Here is a 27,422-nt window from a genome sequence, read left to right as displayed (position 1 = left end):
GGGAAGAAATAAATTAAATAAGGTTACACTGAAATTACAGCCCTTGGTGGGGCAAAAAAAAATCACAAGTCGCTCTATTACATAGAACCGGCTGACGTGGTGACCTTTATCAAAAAATGGACTTCACTGCGTTTGCGCATACGACCTATTATTTGATTTAGGTAGACAATACAATTTTCCATAATTTTTTTTGAAGAATACCCCAGGCAAGACACCCGCTGCATATAATTAAGCCACAACTGTAGCATTTTGATACGCACGAATTTCTAAAATGTGTTCACCATTGCTTGAAATTTCGGCAATCGTCTACAATAACTTTAGTATAAGAAGTGTACTGGTAGAGATAACATTAAATTATTATGTACTTACAGTTGATTTCGAAGATATCAAGTTTGCCAGTATTAAAATTTGCCAGAATTTGCAAACCCAAAAAATAAAAATGGTAGTTTATTTAGTAAATTAAATTAAAAATTGTACAATGTTTTTGTTAAAAGTTGATGTTTTTTGGTTCATCGTAATACAATTTGAATTTGCATATCGTCGCTGCGCCATCAAAATAGTTATGTGTTTTTTTTTTTAATTTTTTTCTATTGCATATTTTATTATCACTCTATAGAGCACTTATTCCTGCATATGGCGGTATATCTCTTTTGATTTAGAAGTGATCGAAAACAGCTATGTGCTCGCATAGAAGTACTCTGAAAAACGGTTATGTACTTACTTATAACTGTTTTAATCGCTGGCGAAAGTGATTTGATTTCAATGCAAAAATATTTACAAACCATCTACATACATACACAAATACATACTGTATATGGGCAAATCCCAAAAACTTTTACTTTTTTGGATACTCGGGTTTTACACGTGGGCAAATAACTTAAGGACAGAAAAAAGTACAAAGACATTAAGTTTGACCTTTTGCCTATCCGACCTGATGATTTAAAAAATCAAGAAAATTGATAGTAAGTTTTCTCAGAACTTCGAAACGTAAAAAACGGCGATTTTTACACTTTTTCTAGCGAAACACTTAATTTTTTTTTTTTGGAATTTTTTCTATAAAATTTTGAGGCATCGCTGAAACGCTATGAAATTTAAACTGAATGCAGAGATTCTAAAAGTATGAGCAAAATTAATGTGCCCATCCAATACTCAAAACTATCACATCACATCACAATCAAAACAGCTTACTTTTTTTTTTTGTAATTTTCAATATTGACAGTTTTTTGCTTATAGCTTTTTGAGACAACTGAGTATTGAAATGTGGATTATGCACGATAATAGCCTATCAGGGACTAAAAATACTTAGGGCTTCAAATTCGATGTGTCCCTTTCAGTTTTGAAGGCAGAGGCAATAAAGTGGAAGCGCGTGGTTGCGTAAATTTTTTTTTCAGGAGAATGTTTTTTTGTGGGCACAGCTACAATTTTACTTTTATCACTTCATACCCGTTTGTAAATTTTTTCTCTTCACCACACTAGTATACCATCAATTGCTTCATATTGGAATATTCACGCAAGGAAAGTTATTGATGTTTGTACATGCCAAAAAGTGTAGAAAAAAATTTTTTTTAACCAGGTTTTATTTAAAAGTAAATGAAAAGAAACACAAATTTGGTACAAAAAAAAATTATAATAATAAATAAATCAATTAACTTTGCTCTATGTACAGTATTAATATTTTAATGAAGTTCTGTGCTTACATTACTATTTTAATGTAATAGCCTTAAGATGTGGGAATCTCGATATGACAACTACAGTAAGTTAAATATCTTTAAAATACTTTTTGTTTGATATCCATATTGCAGGTAAAAAAATATTTGACGGTTACCCGGTTTCATATTTTTGCCGATATCTCTAAAACCGAGATTCGGATATCAACAAAATTTTACCTAAATATATCCCACATAGATATGTACATCCTGATAAAATTTCAACACAATCGGTTAAGAAGTGTATAAATAAGTAAAACAAATTAAAGTTTTCCGGGTTTATATTTTTATCAATATCTCCAAAACCGGATCTCGGGTATTAAAACTTTTTTATCTAAACATACTTCGTTCACATATCTATATGTTTTTAGAGTTTCAAGATAATCGGTAGAAAGGTGTTAAAATAACGTGTTGCAAACTTTACAGCAAAAAATATTTGGCGTTTATTCGGTTTTATATTTTTACCGATATCTAAAAAACCTGGTCTGGTTTATCAAAAAAATTTTACATAACTAAAAGTTGTATATATCTCCATATTTTGTTAAAATTTCGATATAATCCGTACAGAAGTGTTGAAATAAATGTATATTTAACATTGCGACCTCACATTATATATATTTTGCTCGGTCTTTTGACTATAACTTTTTGAGGTGTTATGTAAGACGAGTAACGGCGATGCACTATAGCTCCAATTTACCCCTCAATGTTACTAACAAAAAGATATTTGCGTGCTACCATGTTTCAAAAAAAAATTTTTTCTCCAAAAAAACCAAAGTTTGGCGGTTTTCCCCATATACTACATATGCTCTACAATTTTATTTGTTCCGATGCAATTGGAAGTCGACCATTGCAAAGGTAAATGTTGTTTAGCTATCTCCAAAGATATTTCTGTTTTTAATGTAAATATGGAATATCTAATATGCATTCTTAATGAAGAAACTGTCTTGTTTGAAAATATATAGGACAAGGAAGAATACGAAGGAATTGACGAGTCCCAAGGCAGCCGGTTCTATGTACCGGAGCGATTCGGGATTTTTCCCGACCAAGGGCTGTCATTTCAGTGTAACAACATTTAATTTGTTGCGTCCCTCCTACAAGTTGTCATCCTCCCAGCAGATCCTTGCAGCAGGACTGCGTCATATTCTCCTGCTTTTGGAAGGTATGCTGCGTTTGCCGGAAAAGAATCTTTTTAGAACGGTCACACTCTTGTCAGTGTGTCACGTTCAAGGGATGGTTGCATTGGACAAGATGTTGTGGGCAAGACCCCAAAACCCAACGTCCTCGTAACTTTTACAAAATCTATTGTGGTTTCTAGTTCAAGTCGGTAGCAATGACGCGCATCAGCCCCCGCCCCGTTTTTTTCTTACCCTCTTGCGGGAACTAGTATTCGGGTAGGTCAGCGAAACAGACTCTTAGCTCCTACCACCTTTTGCACCGTTTTCCAGTACAGAATATACATGTTTGCGACACCTGCCCAATGCAGCTCCTGGCTTGGATGGTGCCACTTTCTTAGATGTTCCGGTCTCAGCGACCGCAACCCCCCGCGGATTTCATCGCATCAAGCTGCCAGGCCGCAAACCCAACTATAACGGATATCCCAATGCTTACCCATGGACGTCCAGTCCCAAGGCCACAACAGCATTTGCGTCCTGGCCTCCTTCAACTCAGGCGTAGTCACCCGTCATTTACCCCCAAGAGTGACGACGCCTCCCCCTTTGCACTTCAGAATTCTGCAGTTAAACTGTAATGGGTAACCTTGGAAGATCACGGAGATAGTTGATTTCATGAAGCGGCATAACATCCGCATTGCAGCGATCCAAGAGAGGAAAATTACAGCAAGATCTGCTTTGTAGATACACGTCCACAGAAAAGAACGCGAGTGCAAAGGATAGTTAACTAATCCAGCTTTTAACTTTGTCACGTTGCATCTACCCCTAACGATAGTATTATGTAAAAAATTTCATACATTTCCCTACCGCCAAAAGCAAATTTGAATCAAGTTTGAAAGCAGCTATGTGCTTTAAAACGGCGCAAATATTTATCACATCGTAATGGGTTAAAAACATGATATTTTCCTTCACACATCAATAACATACTTTCCATAAAATATTTTAATAAAATAGTTAAAAAAAAATAATGTTTAAGTTAAACGGTTTTATTGAAAACAATACTTACATAAAGTAATAATAATACCAAAATCTAGAAAATAATTAGGTAGGTCCTAGGAACTAGTCATCACAATTCTCATCAATCTAGGGTGTTTATCAGACTATTAAATAAAAGCGTTGGGCGCGTGAAATCTCTAAAAAAAAAAGGGGGGCATAGCATGACCTTATTAAGGTACAGTTGGTCTTATATATGACTATAAATAGAATACGAATCTTGTAATCGATTTTTAAGTAACTTCTCATTGAGCTACAAATGTGAAACTTTACACATAGGTAAGAACACCGTGATAATGCAGCAAAAGGAAAAAAATCCGTTAGGTGGCACCCGGATCTAAATAATTTTGTTTGCCCGCTTTTCATAAAAATCTTGCAATCGATTTTTAAGTAATTTCTCATTGAGCTACAAACGTGAAACTTTACGCATAGGTAAGAACACGGTGATAATGCAGCAAAAGGAAAAACAATCCGTTCGCACGGATCGAAATAATTAGATAAGAATTTGAAAATTTACAAACCAGCTTTCAAGTAACTTCTCGATGAGCTAGAGACTTGAAATTTCAAACTTAATTCAGAGGTCGATGACAGCCGATGATAAGATACAAAAAGTTTCGGTAGGGGGCGCACGGACTGAGATATTTAGAAAAATCAAACGGAACGGAGGGAATTTTGGGATTGATTTTTATGTAAGTTCTCATTTTGCTAGAAGCGTAGAACTTAACAGATAGTGTAAGAAAAGGAAAAAATAAAAATAAAATAAAAAATATATATATAAATTTTGACACACAAATTGCAAAAATATTTATGAGAAATAAAAATATAAAGGTGGAACGCAAGTGATTGACTAATAATACCACCTTACCTAGCAACTTTCCAAACCAAGTAATGTGCGATCCAAGAAAATGAGCGAAATCGGATGATAACTACGCCCACTTTTTATATATATAACATTTTGGAAAACACAAAAAATCTGATTATTTAATAAATAATACACTTAGAATGTTGAAACTTGACGTGTGGGCTAATAAAATCAATTTTACAAATATTATTAATCATAAATCAAAAATCGTTACACCTATCGAACAAAATTCGGCAGAAAGGTTGCCTTTACTATAAGGAAAGTTTTGAAAAAAAATTAATAAATTTGGTTAAGGAAGAACACATATTTTCCTTATAGCAGAAAATATTTTTAGTAAAAATGGACGGAATCTGTTAAAGACCACGGCAACTTAGATATAAAACAAGTTTAAAATGGTCGTAGACTAAAATAATAAGCTATAACTTAGCAAAAAATAGTTTTGAATCAATGATATATCACTTATCAAGTATTGCTGTAAGAGGAAATGGAGACACATTTTTTTTTAATTTATCTGAAATGAAATGTACAATTAAAGTTCACGCTGAGTATAAAATGTTCGCTTACACCAAAACTTAGACAAATTTACTTGTTTATTTTATTTTTATTTTCACATTTACATTTTCTTTGAAAAATTCTTTTAAACTTCAAAAATATACATTTATTAAAACTGTTTAATGCTATTTTTATCAAAGTTTTTTTAACTAGTCTGTAATAAAGCTTGTAGGTTTAGTCTGGATAAAATAACTAAATAAACTAGAGGCATAATAATTATAATAAATATTAATAAAATATTCGTAAATTGAATGATTTTAAAACATATTCGCAATAATTTCTCTTATTAAATTATTGTAATTTTATTATGTTGGAAAAACTGAAAGGAATTAAGGGTCTGGCAAAGTTGACATAGTTATAACACCATAGTCATAACCATATTTTTTACTTATCCATAACAATTGGCATCAGTTATTGGTGCCATAACTTAAAAATCGAGAAATTTTCATGAAAATGAAGAAAACGCAAAAAATAACAATCATATATCACAAAAAATAAGTCTCTTAGTCAAAACGTATCCAAAACAATAAACAGAATCTAAAAAAAAGTTAATAAATTCTCCCACTAAAATATGGCGAAAAGCCAAAAACAAGTTGGTTGGCTATGATATTGTTATGGCTATGGAGTTATGTTATGGCGCCATTGACCAATTATACTGATTTCCATAAGATTGGTTGGATCAGCTGTTTTATATGGATATAGATATATCAAGTTTAAATGGCCCTTTAAACATAGTGGCTGATATTATAGTTATTTTGACCCTGCCAAAGATCTCTTCACATAACTTTGTGTGTTTTTTTTTTGTTAATTGGAAATTATATTCTCCCCGATTGAGATTCGAACTCGAGTCGTCAAATTTCTAACACCGCAGGCCTGCAATTAGGCTATCACTTCGTCTGTTTGTATGTGGCTTAACTTCAGTTTTCACGTTCGTTGTTCAATTACTGTACATAAGGCTTTTGTAGTGTTGCTTTGATTAGGCAGCAACTGTCACCCGAAATCTGGGTTGGTTAAGATCTTCGATTTAATGCTTACCCATTTCTCAAAATTTTTTAATAACAATTTCAGGTCTATCTATGGGACTTGTGCTCTAAAATTCTAGTATTGTATCTTTATATTGTGAAATCGCACAAGTGAAAAATCTTTCTATTCCTCCATTGCCATACCTACCTGTCAAATAATAGCTGACAGACTGTTTAGGTTAGGTTGAACTGGCCGGTCCAAGAGGACCTCACATAGACTGATTGAGTCCATGGTGTTACAAGAAGTTTGTTTTAACGACCAAACCGAAAAACCCTATCAAAAACCAGGACCTATGTTATAAAATAACTCCGTACTCTTGGCAAATACTAGAAACTTCCTTAAGCCACTTGCTGCCTCTGGATCTGACAGCTGTATCACTCCTAATAGCCGGAGTCTTAGCCTGGCAAGTGCAGGACACGAGCACAGAACGTGCTCGATCATTTCCTCCTCCAACCCGCACTTCCTATATCTGCTATCACTGACCAACGCTAATTTAAATGCATGTGACGCCAGAAGGCAGTGTCCAGTCAGATTATCCGTCATGAGTCTACAGTCTTCTCTTTTTAATGATAGAAGCAACTTTGTTAGTCTAAGGTTGTAAGACCTACACATAATCTTCGATCCTTTACAGCCCCGCGCTTGAACCCACGCCTTTCCCGCTTGGTCGATCATGTGCACCTCTCGCCTTCACTTAATCTCGCTCAGTCTAATTGGGACGTCTATGGAGCAAGCTTCAAGGGATGCGCCATTTTTAGCTGGTTCGTCCGCTTTTTCATTCCCATCTATTCCCATATGCCCTGGGACCCAATATAGATGTATGCTTCTCCCTGTCCCGATTCTCTCCAAAGACTGCTTGCACTCTAAAATGCATTTAGATGCTGTGCTATGCGAGATTATTGCCTTAATTGCTGCTTGACTGTCAATATAAAAGTTAACATGGTTGTAGCTTAAGCTATTCTCTCCCAGGGTTTCTACTGCTTTGATTACGGCTAAAATTTCCGCTTGGAAAATGCTACAGGAATCCGGCAGCCTGTAGGATCTGCTTATTTCCGAATCAGCACAGTATACTGCAGGCCCTACTCCTTCCACTATTTTAGAACCATCTGCGTACACATGTATCGCCTCGTCCGCCATTTGCGCACCCTAGCGCCAACCGTCCACCTCTATCGTTACCTTAAGATTTCCCTCGAAGCGCAGATAGGGAATCAGGTAGTCTGTTCGTCTTGTGATTGATGACGCTATACTACTATGGCCATGTGGTCAGCGCTCAAGCTGCCCCGAAGCACCGAGCCTGGTTGCAGTTGTTAATGCTATGTTCTTTGCTAAAAGGTCTACTGATGGAATGTGCAGAATAGTATACAGTGCAGCCGTCGGGGTTGTTTTAAGGGCTCCCGTAATGCTAAGCATCGATAGTCTGCAATGATGTTTTTTGTGTGGCTTTCTACCAAACAAGAACTCCATAGTATAGAATAGGGCTTACAATCGCTGTAAAAAGCCAATGAGAAAGAGAGGGCGATAAGCCCCTCTACACCCCAGCATTCTTTTACATGCATAGAGTGCCGTTGAGGCCTGCTTCATCCTCTCCTCCACGTTGAGATACATTACTTACTGTCTAGGATGATTCCTAGATATTTTGTGCAAGGCGTCTCCTGTAAAGTCACCCCTCCTAACTTAGGCCTGGTCCAGTTTTGGACCTTGTACCTCTTTGTAAACAAGGTCATATCCGTCTTCTCCGCATTGACTTTCAACCCCACATTAGATGCCCAGGTATGAATATCCCGAAGCGCCCGATCCATCAAAGAACTAATCGTTCGTTGGAAGGCACTTTCCACTTATGACAATTGCAGCGTCATCTGCGTAAGCCGTAAGTTTTACGGGTCCCTCATCGAATCGGCTGTGCAGTTGGTTGATGACCAGCGTCCACAGCAGAGGTTATAGCACCCCTCCTGCGGCGTGCCCCTGTCCACTGATTTCGTGGCCTCGTACAATCCCCATTTTGATGTAATCTTCCTGCAATTTAACATACAGCCGATCCATCTCATTAAGGCGGGATGTACTTTAATGTAATTAAGGCCATCCATAATCGCCCATTTAGAAACATTTTTGAAGGCTTCGGCAATGTCCAAGAAGACTCCTAGAGCATACTCCTTATATTCCGGGATTTCTCTATGCTTATTACCACCCTATGCAATGCGGTGTCTACCGGCTTGCCTTTGGTGTACGCATGCTGTGTTGTGGAGAGCAGCTTTTCATCCACGTTGGACTTTATGTACACATCTATCAGTCTCTCAAAGGTTTTGAGCAGAAATGATGTTAAGCTAATGGGTCCATAGTCTCTGGGATACACGTGACCGATTTTCCCCGCCTTTGTTAAGAAAGCTAGACGAGCAGTTCTCCAATAGTGCGGTACATGATTCAGCCTTATGCATCCATCGAATATTATTTTAAGCCATTCCACGACCGTCATACTTGAAACTTGTAGCATGGCCGCGAATATACCGTCTGGGCCCGGCGATTTAAACTTAGAAAACGTTTTCACTGCCAATTCGATATTGGTATCGGTCACCAAGCCCGGACTACCCGCTCCGTGATCGAAGTGTGAGTGATGTCTGCTGGCTCTTCTAAGCCGTCTCCTGATGGGAAATGTGTGTCGAGAAGCACCTCAAGGGAATCCTCACTATTACGTGACAATTCCCCGTTCTCTTTCTTTATTAGTCCCTGGACTATAATTCCCCTTGGTAGGACTTTTTTCAACCGTGCTGTTTCGCTGGAGCACTCTATGTCCGTACAGAAACTTTTCCATGAGATTCTCTTCGCCCTGGAAATTTCATATATGTAGATCCTCAGTAGATCCCTGTGCTCGTCCCGACACGCTTCGCTTTTCGCGGTTTTAACAGACAGACTGTTTACTGTTGTGAATATTTTTTTCAGACATTCGTCTCTTGCATGAATTCGCAATGCACATATGTAACATAAATCGATAAACAAAAAAGGTTTATGACTTAAAAAACAAATTATCTATATATTAATACGCTAACAAAATTTCCATACAATCAATTGACAGGCTGTTTCGCATAGTTAGCGTACGTAAAATCATATAAACCTTATATGAATCGACTCGTATGGATCAGCCACAGTGCATTGGTCTATTTTTGTTAACAAATATTACTTTATTTGTTTATAATTAATAGAAAAATTTTCTGTAAATTCGAAAATCTGTGCAAATATAGAAATTGCCATCTGTAGAACCCATTATGTTCACAAACTCCTCTGAATTCGAAATTCCAAAAGCTGCAATGTCTCGTTGCTCAAATGTTTCATCTACATATGTACATATTCGTACGCGCCAAACGGTGAGAGAACTACTGCTTCACTCATTTTCAGTTTAAATAAAATATTGTTTCCCATTATTGCCACTTACCTATATTGGTCTGTACCAAAATCCTAAACAAATTGTTCCAAATTTGTTAAGCGTTAGCGCATAAAAAAACTTTAAAGAGAAGTAGTAATTTAACCGGCCCATTTTTTTGGACAAATTTTACTTACACGTAAATACATAGGTCTTTATTTAACAGATTCCTTGTTTTTTATTTTAGTTGCTTTCAAAAAACAAGAAATCACAAATATTGAGTTAACTTTTGTTGAAACTAACTAAATTTATTTATAACAATTAATGGCAAATTTACCCGTACGTCTTATACTGAACAAAAAATAATAAATTTGCTACAAAAATATAACATTAAATTTTTTATTGTCTTTTATGCTAATTTATTTTATTTCGTATTTAGTTTTATTATATATTCTTTTATTTCAACTTAGTTTATTATTATTTAAATGCAACTTGACTGAATCGAAAATTGAAAAAAATACAAATTGGTCGAATTTCGACCACAGGCGATACTAGTTATTATTTATAAATAAAAGTCCAGAATAATTATTTTTGAAGACTCAAACAAAGTAAAAAGTTGTAAAAATAAATTCGGATGACTCAAAAAATATTTATTGGGCAAATTATTTTGAAAGATATTTTTCGTATTTATCGAAATTTCTGTGACTTTTTTAAACTCGAAAAGCAAATAACTATTATTTTGCCTTGTCTAAACAAACAAAATTAAATATATTTACTCTCCAATTTAGTACTCCAATACCTTCGTCGGTGTGCTATTGGCGCTGGCCATGCTGCTGACGCAAATACTTACAACAAATGGTGCCAAAATACTCGCAGTTTACGCATTTCCTGGCAGAAGTCACTACATGATGCATCGCGTGATTATAAAAGAGTTGGTAAAGCATGGACATGAGGTAAGAAAATCATATAGTATTTTACGCTTAATTGAGATATTTTCTGATTAATTTCGATATATATTTATTAGAGCGGGTCAAATTGTAGGAATGGATATTTTTTCAGCAGGAGTATAGCAAAAGCGTGCAAAAAGCCCAGCGCACTGCGTGTGTTGGTGCCATAGGGGCCGGACGCACTTGCCCCACAGCTGCTTTAGACCCCATTTTGCACCTGCTTCCGATCGACTTGCATATACTTTGTACATCGTCACAAACCGCACTGAGACTCGGGGAGTCTGGGTGTTTAGAGGATACTCAGCAAGGGCATAGTAGTATCCTAAATAAACTTCCGTATGGTACATGTAGTACCGAGACAGATTACTACCCTCGCAAACTGAAGTTTGAGTATGGTTGTACCGCCTTTCCAAGCAGGAATGAGTAGAAGAGAAACCCGGGCATAAGGGTCGACCACATCCAAATCTACACTGACGGGTCCAAGATGGAATCGGGAGTAGGGCCGCAGTCTTCTTTGAGTCCAGAGAGTTGTCTGCATCATTCAGACTACCATCGCACTGCGTGTTTCAAGCAGAAATCCTCACGATTTGGCAAGCCTGAAAATCACTAGAGGGCTTGAATATAACTGGTAAAATTTGCATCCTCTCAGATAGCCAAGCAGCGATAAAAGCGCTTTCCTCGCCACACAATAACTCAAAATAGGTGTGGGCTTGTAAGCGACTCATATCCCAGTTATCCACCAATCTAGAACTACGCGTTATCTGGATCCCGGGTCATAGGGGGATAGAGGGTAACGAGAAGGCCGACGAGCTAGCACGCAGGGGCTCATCGGAGATGAAAGAGGAAATAACCAGAGTCGAAATAGGCATACCCTTAGCAGTAGCCAAGGGGAATATCCAAAGCTTCTACTTGAAGAAAGCACAAACAATGTGAAACAACATCACGACCTGTGCAATATCAAAATCCATTTGGCCAAACTATGATGGAAAGAGGACGAGAAGTCTTCTGAACAAATACAGGGCTAACACATGCAAACTGATAGCAGTCTGCACCGGTCATTGGGCAGTAGGAAAAGATGGGCATTCCGTATAACGAATACTGCAGAAGCTGCAAAGATCCAAATGCCAGGGAGACAGTAGAACACTTTATGCGTAAATGCACGGCCCTAGCTAGAGCCCGGCTAAGGTTCCTTAGAACCCGTTTCTAGAAGACCTCAGAGGGTTATCTGTGATAGCAATCCCGAATATTCTTAATTTTATCAACAACTCTGGCTGGTTGTAATACATTGACCGTAACGTTCCGTAGGTTTTTAGACGAGTTACATGGCATCAAAATAGTTGTAAATAGCTACTTGGGCGACCAAGGTCGCAGCCATTTCAACTAACTATAGCAAAAGCGTAATCTGCAGGTGGTTCTAAGAAAAATTGCTGAAGACACCATAGCTCTAAGTCCGATTTCGAGTCCCCCAATTTTGCAAAATAAATATTTTGCCATATGAATGTAGGGTTTGGCTAAAAAATCGTCATAGCTTCCGATAGAATTACAGGAAAAATATCATATTGGGCTTACTTTGAATGTATTTTACGTACATTTCAGAATCAGTATTAATATCTATAGTTTTTTTTTGAATTTTAGTAGAGATATCAGTCTTATATTATGAGAAATTAGCCTAAAATGAACTTTTAACTATTACGTTAAAATTTTTAACAAATTTCTAATGGACATTTTTTTCTTTACAGCTAAAATAAGTTCGGAACATTTCGAACAATTTCATTCAATCAAACAGTTTTTATACTCAGCTGAGAAGAGCTCACAGAGTATATTAACTTTGTTCGCATAACGGTAATCCGTAACGGCATAAACTAATCGAGATATATATAGACATCCATATATCAAAATGATCTGGATGAAAAAAGAAATTCATTTAGCCATGTCCGTCCGTCCGTCCGTCTGTAAACACGATAACTTGAGTAAATTTTGAGGTATATTGATGAAATTTGGTATGTAGATTCCTGGGCGCTCATCTCAGATCACTGTTTAAAATGAACGAAATCGGACAACAACCACGCCCACCTTTTCGATATCGAAAATTTCGAATAACCGAAAAAGTGCGATAATTCATTACAAAAGACGGATAAAGCGATGAAACTTAGTAGGTGCGTTGACCTTCTGACGCAAAATAGAAAATTAGAACAATTTTGGACAACGGGCGTGGCAGTCGTTGAAGATATCATGATAAAATTTAGTAGGAATATTACTCCTATTACTATATGTGTGTTAAATAAAAATTAGCAAAATCGGATAAGGAACACGCCCAATTTAAAAGAAATTTTTTTTAAAGTCAAATTTTAACAAAAAATTTAATATCTTTACAGTGTATAAGTAAATTATGTCAACATTCAACTCCAGTAATGATATGGTGGAACAAAATACAAAGATAAAAGAAAATTTCAAAATGGGCGTAACTCCGCCCTTTTTCATTTAATTCGTCTATAATACTTCTAATGCCATAAGTCGAACAAAAATTTACCAATCCTTGTGAAATTTGGCAGGGACATAGATTCTATGACGATAACTATTTTCTGTGAAAATGGGCGAAATCGGTTGAAGCCACGCCCAGTTTTTATACACAGTCGGCCGTCTGTCCTTCCGCTCGGCCGTTAACACGATAACTTGAGCAAAAAACGATATGGTAATTGGATTGGTTTATTGACGCAAAATATAACTTTAGAAAAAACTTTGTAAAATGTGTGTGACACCTACCATATTAAGTAGAAGAAAATGAAAAAGTTCTGCAGGGCGAAATCCAAAGCTCTTGGAATCTTGGCAGGAATACTGTTCGTGGTATGACATATATAAATAAATTAGCGGTACCCGACAGATGATGTTCTGGGTCACCCTGGTCCACATTTTGGTCAATATCTCGAAAACGCCTTCACATATACAACTAATGGCTACTCCCTTTTAAAATCCTCATTAATACTTTTAATTTGATACCCATATCGTACAAACACATTCTAGAGTCACCCCTGGTACACCCTTATTGCGATATCTCGAAAAGGCGTCCACCTATAGAACTGAGGCCAACTACGTTTTAAATAATCATTAACACCTTTCATTTGATACACGTGTCATACAAACACATTCCAGGCTTACCATAGGGTCATTTTGCTAAATTGTGATTTTCCCTTATTTTGTCTCCAAAGCTCTCAGCTGAGTATGTAATGTTCGGTTACACCCGAACTTAGCCTTCCTTACTTGTTCTTTTTATACTCATCGGAGCAGAGCTCACAGAGTATATTAACTTTCATCGCATAACGGTAATCCGTAACGGCTTAAACTAATCGAGATAGATATAGACTTCTATATATCAAAATGATCTGGGCGAAAAAAGAAATTCATTTAGCCATGTCCGTCCGTACGTACGTCCGTAAACACGATAACTTGATTAAATGTTGAGGTATCTTGATGAAATCTGGTATGTAGGTTCCTCCTCGCTCATCTCAGATCGCCAATTAAAATGAACGAAATCGGACAACAACCACGCCCACTTTTCGAAAGTGCGATAATTCATTACCAAAGACGGATAAAGCGATGAAACTTGTTAGATGCGTTGACCTTATGACGCAAAATATAAAATTTGTAAAATTTTGAACAATGGGCGTGGCACCGCCCTCGTTTAAAAGATGGTAATTTAAAAGTTTTGCAAGCTGTAATTTGGTAGTCGTTGAAGATATCATGATGAAATTTGGCAGGCACGTTACTGCTATTACTCTATGCGTGCTAAATAAAAATTAGCAAAATCGGATGAGGAACACGCCCAATTTAAAAGAAATTTTTTTTAAAGTCAAATTTTAACAAAAAATTTAATATCTTTACAGTGTATAAGTAAATTATGTCAACATTCAACTCCAGTAATGATATGGTGGAACAAAATACAAAAATAAAAGAAAATTTCAAAATGGGCGGTGCTCAGCCCTTTTTCATTTAATTCGTCTAGAATACTTTTAATGCCATAAGTCGAACAAAAATTTACCAATCCTTGTGAAATTTGGTAGGGCCATAGACTCTAGACAATAACTTTTTTTTGTGAAAATAAGCGAAATCGGTTGAAGCCACGCCCAGTTTTTATACACAGTCGGCCGTCTGTCCTTCCGCTCGGCCGTTAACACGATAACTTGATCAAAAATCGATATATCTTTACTAAACTTAGTTCACGTACTTATCTGAACTCACTTTATCTTGGTATAAAAAATGGCCGAAATCCGACTATGACCACGCCCACTTTTCCGTTATCGAAAATTACGAAAAATGAAAAAAATTCCATAATTCTATACCATATATGAAAAAAGAGATGGAGAGACGTAATTGAGAGGAAATTGGATTAGTTTGATGACGCAAAATATAACTTTAGAAAAAACTTTGTGAAATGGGTGTGAAACCTACCATATTAAGTAGAAGAAAATGAAAAAGTTCTACTGGGCGAAATCAAAAGCCTTGGAATCTTGGCCGGAATACTGTTCGTGGTATTACATATATAAACAAATTAGCGGTACCCGACCGATGATGTTCTGGGTCACACTGGTCCACATTTTACATTTTGATCGATATCTCGAAAACGCCTTCACATATACAACTAAGGGCCACTCCCTTTTAAAGCCCTCATTAATACCTTTAATTTGATATCCATATACTACAAACGCATTCTAGTCACCCCTGGTCCACCTTTATGGCGATATCTCGAAAAGGCGTCCACCTATAGAACTAAGGCCCACCCCTTTTAAGATACCCATTAACACCTTTCATTTGATACCCATATCGTACAAACACATTATAGAGTGACCTTTGGGTCACCTTTATGGCGATATCCCGAAATGGCCTATAGAACTATGGCCGACTCTCTTTTAAAATACTCTTTAATACCTTCCATTTGAAACCCGTGTCATACAAACACATTCCAGGGTTACCCTAGATTCATTGTGCTAAATGGTGATTTTCCATTATTTTTTTTTTTCTCCGAAGCTCTCAGCTGAGTATGTAATATTCGGTTACATCCGAACTTAGCCTTCCTTACTTGTTTGGAATTCGTTTTAGTAGAAAAAATGTTTCAAAGAAAACTATATTTTCAAGTAATAAGCAAAAAATACAATTTTTATAATTTTAATGTAATTTATTTAAAAAATTATTTTTTTACGTAGAATTGTCCATTTTAACGTATTTTTAAAAATAAAATTAATGTTTTGTTATTATTTTTTAAAATCTTTTTTTCTCCATTCGTGGTTGTTTTTCACAACTTTCTGCTGTAACAGCCATAACACCTTCACCTTTTCTTCTGTAACACTTTCGGAAACAGATGTTACCAACTGTACATATGTTTCTGTTCCTTGTATATGCATTTGAATATTAGGATCCTTTAGTGTTGGGTCATCATAGTATAAGAATTATACCAAGTGATGGTATGGAATATTTCTTGTGAATGCCGGTTCAGATAGTAAATTATCGTATATCGTATCAGTATAATCTGAAGCATTAAAATTGATATTATATTTTTTGTAAACTGTAATTTTTGTAAACAACTAATACACCATTGGAAAATTTGAAAATCCCAGCAGTTTATATTATTAGAATTTATGTGCCCATGTATTTCAATATAAAATACTATAATTCTGTTGTATACGGCAGTATTCTTTTATCAAAGTTTATTAGTTGGACATGATACTTACCACGTAATTTACTTAATATTATAGATGGCGTAGTCAAAAATAATTCATATTACGCTCATCCAGAAAATATTTTATTGACCTATTTGACTTGATAAAATTATTGACCCGCTCTAGTATTTATATATGAGGGCGTCTGCCATGTCATGTACATAGCTAGTGTGATCTCAGATTATAGCGAAGGTCCTTGGGAAATGTAATACTAAAACTTCAAAAAAACATTGTAAGAACACTCAGAGAAATCAAATATTCGAGTCCCTTTGCAGAGCGTATCCATCGTAGGGCAGGATCAAAACTACAATTTTTGCCTTAGATTGGTTAATTACTGTGCCGCCCGGATTCCAAAGCCCCAAGCCCAAGTAGCGCGCGAGGCGCTATTTTGATGCACATTCTCTTGGAATAAATTTCTGCTCTTTTAGTATGGCTAATCGTTCTTCCGTTCAAACAAATGCGGACAATGAATCTGCTGATATATTTTAGAGAGCAAATAGGTAAATCTTCCTGAAGTGACAACAGTATATGACTGCCCAGAGTTAAAAGCCTAAATAGTATAAATAAACACAGGCAGTACGCGTTTCTTTACTACCTTCCTCGCCACAGCCCTTGCAAATGCTCTCTTAGCGCAAGGCCAAATGTCCAGTGTGGTTTGATTGTGGCAGTGATCCTTATGATTTCTTTCGTTGACCTATTCAGTGGGTCCTCCGTTCTTCTACTATCTTAATTCGGCCAAGTTTGCCCGGTTATCTTACAGGTGTGCGCCTAGTATCAGTTGAAAATCGCAAACTCCTTGAATTCGTCATGTATGTTTATTTTGATTGATGAAAGTGGCGTCTGCAGAATCCAGGGGGGTCCTTGAATTTGCAAGTTCGTCTGCCTTATCATTGCTCTCAATGCTCCGTTGACCAGGTACCCATACAAAGGTAATGCTTGTGAAGTTTGCTGCGGCTTGAAGTGAAATTTTGCAGCTGCTGATGACTTAGACGAAGTGGTGGGAGGGCTAAGCGCCATGAGCGCTCCTTGAATATCACCGAGTCCCCTGTACCGACAACTTCCACTTGTAAATACTAGCAAAGTTGGAGGACGGACTGATAGCGACACCTAAGATGCTCACAGCTTCTACACGCCAGCCCATTTCAAAACCATCGGCGTAGAGTGAAATTGCGTCTTTCGTTTGCACTGCATCACCGCTCCAGTCACCATTTTGGTTGGTGCTTGGTCCACTTTCCGGAAAAAACGTTGCCTAAGTTATAAGCTATCTAAAAAAAGGTTTAAACAGGTCGGTCATTGACCCAAATTCTATTTTTTTAACTATCTATACCCGCACTTCACCTAGCGGAATTCTTTTTTTGCATGTCGCGCATGGCTCGACCTTACAACATGGCATCGAGGCGACATGGTTTCGATGGATTAATGTCAAAATAGTACTGTGCCAGAAGTTGAAGTATAAAATCGTAATGAAGAAGTTCCAATCAGCAGATTTCCGGCCGTCACCTGTATGGTTTCGCCATGAAGTAACGGTGCCATGATGCACGTGTAAGGTTTGAAGTTTTTAACTAATCATGTGCTATGAATGAATTTTCAAAAAAATGTTTTATTCCAATCAAGATGAAATTACAATTTAATAGGACCGTAAGCTACCTGAAAGTTGCTGGTAATTGGGAAATTACTTAAATCTCGAACAGAAAAATTCTAAATTCACAAGAGTTTTTAAAAAAATCATGACCTCTGCGCCACCTGGTGAACTCTCTCATGTTGCATTATCTTCTGGTTCTGAAGTACGTTCCAAGTTTCAAGAATCTATCTCCTCCGCCAAGTATTAATGCTATTGCTATATTGTACTGAAATTTGTAAACAATCATGACACCGACCTAATAAAGAGGAACTTATAAAAATTGACTTAATTTTTCGACAATTTTATTACTTAGGTCACCATGATAACCGCACAGACATTAAAACCACTAAATTTAGGCACAAATTATACCGAAATACTGATAGAGCCCGAATTCGATTTTTGGGCGAAAAGTAAGTACATAAAAGCTCTTTCTACGAAATACATATGTATGTGTATGGCAATATTTATTTAAAAATATATGTACATATTTACATATGTTTGTTGCAGTTTACGAAACGGCCGGCGCAAGTTCAATGTATGACTTCACAGAAAATGGATCATATTTAATACAGGTTCTTATACATTTTATCGTTGTCTCTACGGAGTACGCACTGCAACAACCTAATGTACAAGCAATTATCAACGCTCAGCAAACCAAAGGTGTCTACGATTTATTAATAGTCGAACAATTATGTCAAGAAGCATTTTTGGCATTGTCTCATATCTATGATGTACCCGTTATAAGTACCTGTACATTTGCCCAGGCACCATACATGAGTCAAATGTTTGGTTTCATATCACCATTGTCCTATGTGCCATTTAATTTCATGCCTTTCACGGATCATATGACATTTTGGGAACGTGTGGAGAATACATATTACACATTGAAATTTGATTTGGATAGAGAATATAGATATTTTCCGGGAATGGATGAGCTGGTGAAGAAATATTTTGGTCATTTGTCAAGTAAGTGCATACAAATGTAAAAAGTAAATTAATTTTATAAGTGTGGTTACAATTTTTTACAGCTTTTTGTCCAACGGTGTTTCAAATTTTCTTTCATGTACAAAAAAAATTAACAGATCTGTGTATATTGGAACGATTTTCCGTCATCCGTTGTCAAATTTGGCGAGACACGAACACGCTAAGAGCCATGTTATGTCAAAACTATTTTCTACTTAACAATAAAATATACTATAGACAAACAAATGGTCTGAGAATGGGAAACCCGGCATCAGCCATTCGTTTGGAATCATCATGCAAAATCTGAAAAACATAAAGTACATAAAGGAATTAAACTCAAAATTAGGCCAGTCCTTTGGCGCTAGATAAGTAGATGATATCATATGAATTTAAACTATAGCGATGAGCTGGTACCTAAACAAGCAGCACGGGAACAAACAATTCACAATGGAAACCGGAAAAGACAGAGGAATCAACTATCTAGGCCTCATAATAAATATTGATAACATTGCCAATAGGTTTAATATAGATAGAAAGCCAAACGGCCACCGACATAACAATATATAATACCTCGAATCACCCCCAACAGCGTAAAAATGCAGCGTCAAAGCACTTTGTATACTCTAGAAGCATACATATAAGAGAAAGCTTGGAGTAATATATAACAATGCTGCAAACAACGAATATAAAAAAGACACTAGTAGATTAACTCATGGAGAGAAAAAAAGAAATAATGAAAAAGAAAGTAAAAACCCTGTACGACCATGCCATATTCTGGAAGGGCATCATATGAATTCGAGAAATTGATTTAAACTGAATTAGAAAGCGCAAAATCCAACCATTATACCAGAGTCCAACTTCGCGAATCACATCAAATAGTCAAGGCCCTTCACGTGCAAATAAAAGGCCGTCATCTGTATTTACTCGAAAACCTACAAACAAAAAACATTCAACGGTAGAATAAACAAGTAAGGAAGGTTAAGTTCGGGTGTAACCGAACATTACATACTCAGTTGAGAGCTATGGTGACAACATAAGGGAAAATAACCATGTAGGAAAAAATGTGGACCAGGGGTGACTCTAGAATTTTTTGTACTATATGGTTATCAAAGGAAAGGTGTTAATGAGTATTTTAAAAGGGAGTGGGCCTTAAATCTATAAGTGGACGCCTTTTCGAGATATCGCCATAAACGTGGACCAGGGGTGACTCTAGAATGCGTTTGCACAATATGGGTATCAAACGAAAGGTGTTGAAGAGTATTTTAAAACGGAGTGGGCCTAAGTTCTATGGGTGGACGCCATTTCGAGATATCGCCTTAAAGGTGGACCAGGGGTGACTCTATAATGTGTTTGTACGATATGGGTATCAAATTAAAGGTATTAATGAGGGTTTTAAAAGGGAGTGGTGGTAGTTGTATATGTGAAGGCGTTTTCGAGATATCGACCAAAATGTGGACCAGGGTGACCCAGAACATCATCTGTCGGGTACCGCTAATTTATTTATATATGTAATACCACGAACAGTTATCGTTCCAAGATTCCAAAATTTTTTAATTTTTATATTCTGCGTCATGAGGTCGGTTGACCTTACCTACCAAGTTTCATCGCTTTATCCGTCTTTGGTAATGAATTATCGCACTTTTTGAAATTTTCGATATCGAAAAAGTGGACGTGGTTATAGTGCGATATCGTTCATTATAAGCTTTTATTTACTTTCACTTTTGTTGTCTGTAATGGAATCTTGCAAGTTAAATTTGATACACTTCCCGGTGTCCGATTGAGCTGAAATTTTGCACACATGTACAACTCCGATGACAATGCAATATTACTTTGTTAGAATTAGATAAATTAATCGATAACGCAGTTATCGGTATAGATTTGTATTTACTTTGGCATAACAGCCTAAGTCCCATACAAACACGCCGGTACCTATCCGTGGATTGTGATATTTGGACGTGGTGAATCACGTGTCACGCGTGGTGAATCTCATCGCTTGCGAAAAGCGGAGACACAACCCTCTGTTGTATTTCTGTGTATAACCAACATAGCTGAATTTTTAAGGCTGTTTAACCCTGTAATCTTTTCTGTAATTTATTTTGCTTTTGGAAAAATTAAAAAATAAAAAAATAAAAATAAATGTAAGGCGCGATAACCTCCGAAGAGATCTAAGGCCGAGCTTCTCTTCCAATTTGCGTCGTGCTCCTCTTGATTTTTCCCTACAAATTGGCCGGACGGGACCTACATGTTTTATGCCGACTCCGAACGGCATCTGCAAGGCAGATGAGTTTTCACTGAGAGCTTTTTCATGGCAGAAATACATTCGGAGCGCTTGCCAGACACTGCCGAGGGGCGACCCCGCTTAGAAAAATTTTGTTCTAATTGAAAAATCTTATTTCTAAAATTTTGATGTTGCTTTGCCCGGGAGTTGAACCCAGGGCATACGGTGTGATAGGCGGAGCACGCTACCATCACACCACGGTGGCCGTGGAAAAATTACCTATTTGAAAAAAGCTGGCTGAAAAATATTGGCATAACAGCTTAAGTTAAATCAAGAATGGAAAATCTTTGGAAAATTTGAGCAGATGTGGCAATTTCGCGCGTCCGTTGAACGAAATATTGACAATCTGCTGATCATCGCTAAGAAATTAGCGACATTCCATCAACTAAGCAGCACTTTAGCAATACTACTGTTATTATTTGGCCGCTCAAACACACAAATATTAATTGTGCATTAAATCTAAAATATACAAATACACCATAATAATTTACACGGCCAAAGCCATAATAATTCACACGGGTCATCAATTCTTTCTCTGATTCAAAATCTGAACTACCAGCGCTACCGTCAACAGCTCAGTGTCATCACTGCCAGTAGCGCCAATAACACCAAACTCGTGCCTGACACACAAAAGTCGTTTCACTCAATAGCGCAAGTAAAATGTACTACGCACTCACTACTAAGAAGCGTCAAAAATTCGCTTGGAGTAATTTCGTCAATGAGCTACCATTGAGCTGGCACCGCATTGGCGCTGGCGCCATGCAATTTACATCACTAAAATTGCGCGAATGCCCAGGCTCATGACTTCAATACTTATATTTACAATGCTTTAAACTTTAAATACACCTCTGAAGTTGCTGCGCATAAAATGTGTACTAATAAATTCCAATACGCATTATACGCAGATGTAACTGATATATGTGTTTTTGTTTCACCCCCTATACTTATATTTAAAGCTTTTATAAGAACAAGCTTCTATTACTTGTTAATAAAACGAACTAAAAAGTAAAAAATAAAATTAAAGAAAAAAAAACTTTTTTAAAAATAAGCTTTTATTATTTTGGTTAATAAAATTAACTAAAAAGTAAACAATAAATTGACTCTAAAGAAATATAACACTTTATAAGTTCATTGTAAGCTTAAACGATAATTAGGCTTTTTCGTCTGCGACAAAAAAATTCTATATTGTACATAATTATATATTTTTAACATTAAAACTTTACACCTACATTATTAAAGCTTATAGTTTATATCACAGTCCTAATTGTTCTAATAAAAAACGTGTTAAATTTTGATGGTATAATTAAGAACATTTAGGATCTCATTTTCTTGCTATCGCAATGTAACACGAGTCAATTTATTGTTTACTTTTTAGTTAATTTTATTAACCAAAATAATAAAAGCTTATTTTTAAAAAAGTTTTTTTTTCTTTAATTTTATTTTAAATAGCAATCTGAGATGAGTGCCCAGGAGCATACATACCAAATTTCATGAAGATACCTCAAAATTTGCTCAAGTTATCGTGTTAACGTACGGATGGACATGACTCAATCGAATTTTTTTTCGATCCTGATGATTTTGATATATGGATGTCTATATCTATATCGATTCCTTTATACCTGTACAACCAACCGTTATCCAATCAAAGTTAATATAATCTGTGAGCTCTGCTCAACTGAGTATAAAAACGAACAACCATGACGCTATAAAACCAGACAGGTGAAGTCAGTAGGACAACAACAAAAATTTGACGGTCCTCATAATCCAGCCATGAATTTGAAAGTTGTACTGAGGAAAATATATTCGACTATTTCTAATGAAATGTGCAGAAAAGAGATAAACTGGATGTATCTTCTTCTTCTGGAAAAGGGAAATCGAAAGAAAAATAAAAAGAAGTAATAAAAGAAGGACATGGAGAAGAAATAGCAGAGGAAGTTTGAGGAAAGTCAGAAAAGTAAAGTGACAAGCGGAAAGAGGGCGAGTGAGAGTAAAAGTAAGAACAAAGGTTATGATTTGAGAAAAAGTAGGAAGTATAGTAAGTATGAGATAAGGATACGAGTAAGAGTAATAGTGAGAGTTAGAATTAGAATTAGAAACGTGCAAGAGCAGGAATATAAAGAGGGAAAAGGTGCAAGAATGAAAGGTATAGAGAAATTGAGTGGGCCGATTTACTTGGACTGGAAAAATGCAGAACGGAGAGAAAATATGGAGGGCGAGACAAAAGAGAGCAAGGTTGTTAGATGGATAAAGTGAGAACAACGTCTGTTGCTGACGAAAAATCGTTCCAGTATACATCGATTATCCACCCTTATTTGAATTTATTCGAAAGGTGTTTATGATTTTCATCTATAAAAAAATGAACACTTTGTATGAAGGAAAATCCAAAAGATCCTTCGGAATATCTAAGCTCACTTTAAACTAGCTATATGCACTTACTGTTAAATTTTATTTCAACATTTCATTCTAACTCGAAAGGAATTGGTATTCTGTTTTTAAAGTCGATTTTCCAACAACGTCAGCTATGAGCCGAAACCTCTCCGCCATGTTGATTAACAACTATACACCATTAGTGCTACCTGGTCCCAAAATGGAAAATATGGTAAATGTAGGTGGTATGCACATATATCCAAATAAATCACTACCCAACGATATACAAAAATTTCTTGACGAAGCCGAACATGGCGCCATTTGCTTCAATTTAGGCACTCATGTGTTAGCTAAGGAACTACCGCAAGAGAAACTACAAATTTTTCTTGATGTTTTTCGCAATATCAAGCAACGCGTTTTATGGAAATTCGAAAATGATAGCCTACTAACAAATGTGCCTAATAATGTAATGATAAAATCATGGATGCCACAAAACGATATTTTGCCACACCCTAATCTTCGCGCATTCATCTCACATGGAGGACTTTTTAGCTCTCAGGAAGCAGTTCACTATGGTGTGCCAGTGGTAGGCATACCTTTCATGTCTGATCAGGTAAGGTATAATAGAAGCCTAAAATGATATGTAGTATATTCGGATTCAACAAAAAAAATCTTGACTGGAACTCACACGGAAGTTAAAGTTAAACTTAATCAGAGATAAATTTACCAGAAACAAATAAATTCGGGCTTTTTGAGAAGAGCTTCGTTGGCTTCTTATGCGTGGGCTTTGTTTTATTATCGGCGTATTATCAATAGCGAATTGCTATCATCAAGTTAAAGGTTTATTATTGGCTTGCTACCGTCGAGTTTCTTAACGGCTCGTTACCAAAGGTTTACAGATATGCCAACAAATTTCTATTGAATTATTATCGATATCTGTTTAAAAACACACCGTTGAGTTGTCGATCAGCAATTGATAACACTGCGATTAGAGATCGATAATTTCTTGGCTTCTTATTGGTTTCTTGTCGGCTTGTTACCGAATATTTACAGATGTGTCATCGCATTCCTGTTGAATATATAACAGCATCTGATTAAAAACATACCGCTGAGTCGTCGATAACAAGTCGATAACTTCTCAATATCAAATCTTTATTTTTCTGAAACTATTGCTAAACTTTTGGTTGCATATTCATATATTTTTTCGTTATTAAATTGATAACTTTTCGACAACAAATTTATAATATGCAGATAACAAATTTGTTAACACTCCTCTAACACATCGATAACTTGTTTATAAATTCGCGATACTTTTTGAAAAATAATCGATTAAATACCTTTTTTATCACAAATCTTTAACTTTTCAATAGCAAATCGACAAGCTTTTGGAATAATATCGATAACTTTTCGACAAATAATTGATACATTTTCGATAGCTAGTCGATAAAAAATTAATAGCTTATCGATAAAAAATCGGTAATCTTTGTTACCGACAGGGAAATTGCTACGGGATTTCTTATAATCATCACCTACAGAGTGAAACAAAAGGATTTGACACATGCAAAAGATCATAAAAAAATGCTAAAGAGACATTTTTTGCTAAATTGTTACAAATCAGGACCCCCTACCAAAAACTTATTGATCTAGCCTCACCTTCAAGAAGAATAAGGAAACATTTACGTAGGCACTATGATGGGATCCAGCACCTGCCTATGCAGCCGTTTGATCCAGATAAGCATAAGGAAGTCATAATCCCAATCCACACACAATCCGTAAACATCCATGCGATGTGTCCACGCATGACACCAATCATCTTTTCAATTGAAATGTCAAACCACATCTGACAGCAACATCCATATGCTACAAATCTGTGAAACTGATAGTTTCCTTGGACTTCCGTTAGAAGACTTTGATGAAAATGTGAGAGTGGTCAAATCTGTTGTAGGGGGCGAAGCATTGTTAACGCAACATTAACCGATAGGCAATTTTTAATAATTCGTCTATACCTCGTCCTTACGGAAGGAATAACGCGCTCATAACCCGTCGATAACAAATAGATAGGTTCGCTAAAGAACCGTCACTGCTTCGTTTAAATCAACACCACGAATTCCCGTTTCGGTTTTGACTTCTTATCTTTCTTTTCCTTTCCCCTCCTTTCCTTTTTTTCTTGCAATTCCATACTTCTCTTTCCTTTTTTTTGCTTTTTGTGGAGTAATCCTAGGATCCATTTCCCCAGCACTATTCCAACTATTGAAATAATAGGTAACCTATATCTCTTTCTGAGCCCTTGTGTAGTCACTCACACGAGCTTTTAAAAACCACACTCTCTTAATTTAAGTTAACCTATGAGCCAATACTTCTACTTGTTTCATAGTATTTTAAGTAGAATCCGTTTGATGTAGTTAAAACAATAATAAACCCAATTTCTTGTATATTAGTTTAAAATTAAATTTTTTGTATTACATACAGAATGTAAATGTAAAGATTGGTGAGCGCTTTGGTTATACCATTCCATTAAACATACACACACTTACCCGCGAGGACCTCAAAAATGCTTTGCATAAAGTGTGCTACGATGTTAGCTTTCGCGAAAATATGAAACGAATGTCTCAAGCCTTTCGGGATCGTCCAATGGGTCCTCGTGAAACTGCCATATATTGGATCGAATATGTGATACGCCATAAAGGAGCGCGACATTTGCGGGCTGCTGGTTTGGATTTGAAATGGTATCAATTTTATTTATTGGATGTAATCGCTTTCTTTGTTGCCGCTGTAACTGTATCGCTTGCAATTGCACTTGTGGTGGTGTGGTGGTTTTGCCAAAGATGCAAAAAAGATGCAGGCAAACAAAAGATTCAGTAAATAAGTTTTTTTTTAATTCTGCAAATTTCTGATTAAGCTAAATAAATCAATCTTATAGATGATGAAAACAAAGTTTTATATTTTTGTAAGCTATCTCGGGTGAGATGAAGAAAATTTGGTAAAGATGCATAAGTTGATTCTCTGTAGCAGTGGTAACCAAAAGTAAAGTGTAAAACCTTCGTAGTGGTAATGGTTTAGCCGCAGCAACGAGGCAAGATGCACGCACGCAAGTTTTTTAGCACTCAAAAAAATCGTTAATGTTATAAAAATGTTATTTTATTGCTCGAGTTCAACATAAAATCTAAACAAAATATTTTGTTTGCTGGGTTGGAACTGTTTCGGTCGATATGTACCAAGAGTTTTTACTTTGCCTTCTATGCATTTCGACGCATCTGTGTCATCATCAGGAAGTCTATTTTGTTTTCAAAAAAACATTAAAATAAAAAACGAATCATTATTTTCAATAAACATTACAAATTCGAAATTAAAACAATAACTCACAATAATTTAATTAGTTGTACAAACACAATAACATCACAGGTTCAGGAGAAGCGACACATTAATTTTGCATATTTTCTATTTTTTTTTTTTTATCATTTTTTAGTGCTGTATAAGCGCTATTTGTATTGTCAATGTCTTCTTTAAAATTCATGACGTTCGTCATATGTTGTTGGGTGCGATGCTTTGGAATCCACCCACCCCTTGAAACCATCCTACTTTGGGCACTTTGCTAATTTTTAGCTGAATTATTGGTCAGAATGGGTATATCATTCTGTTTTGAAGGGTCTTCACCTTACCCGCTACCGACTGGCAAGAGCTAGGTTACTTTGAACTGTCAGAAGTTTCCAAGGACGACCACACTAAACCCTCTAGGCCATTCCGCCCCCACCCCTTAGTGCCATGAGAACTTGGGTCGCCAGATTCTTGCCTGCTAAACATGTGTATGATACATTCATATTTGCGTAGGTGAGGTTGACAATTGGGTTGCGGAAGCTTTGAAGCTATAAACCAGTTCCATT

At 36.2% G+C, this 27,422-nt stretch overlaps 1 protein-coding gene across 1 annotated transcript in view; it reads left to right on the top strand.

The window, feature by feature from the left end:
- Positions 1-342: 342 nt before the first annotated feature.
- Positions 343-27,422, top strand: part of LOC137245353 (UDP-glucosyltransferase 2-like) — an 82,503-nt gene continuing 55,423 nt past the window's right edge. The window contains exons 1-5 of the mRNA XM_067775862.1: positions 343-442; positions 10,443-10,607; positions 18,247-18,343; positions 18,441-18,899; positions 23,673-24,154. Of these exons, the coding sequence (XP_067631963.1) occupies positions 440-442; positions 10,443-10,607; positions 18,247-18,343; positions 18,441-18,899; positions 23,673-24,154 (1,206 nt within the window). The 5' untranslated portion in view covers positions 343-439. The remainder of the gene's footprint in view (positions 443-10,442; positions 10,608-18,246; positions 18,344-18,440; positions 18,900-23,672; positions 24,155-27,422) is intronic.

The sequence above is a fragment of the Eurosta solidaginis genome, chromosome 3 (genome assembly GCF_040869045.1).
Source record: "Eurosta solidaginis isolate ZX-2024a chromosome 3, ASM4086904v1, whole genome shotgun sequence".
Lineage (NCBI taxonomy): Eukaryota > Metazoa > Arthropoda > Insecta > Diptera > Tephritidae > Eurosta > Eurosta solidaginis.
The sequence above is the reverse complement of the archived record's forward strand: the minus strand, read 5'-3'. Positions and strand labels throughout refer to the sequence as shown.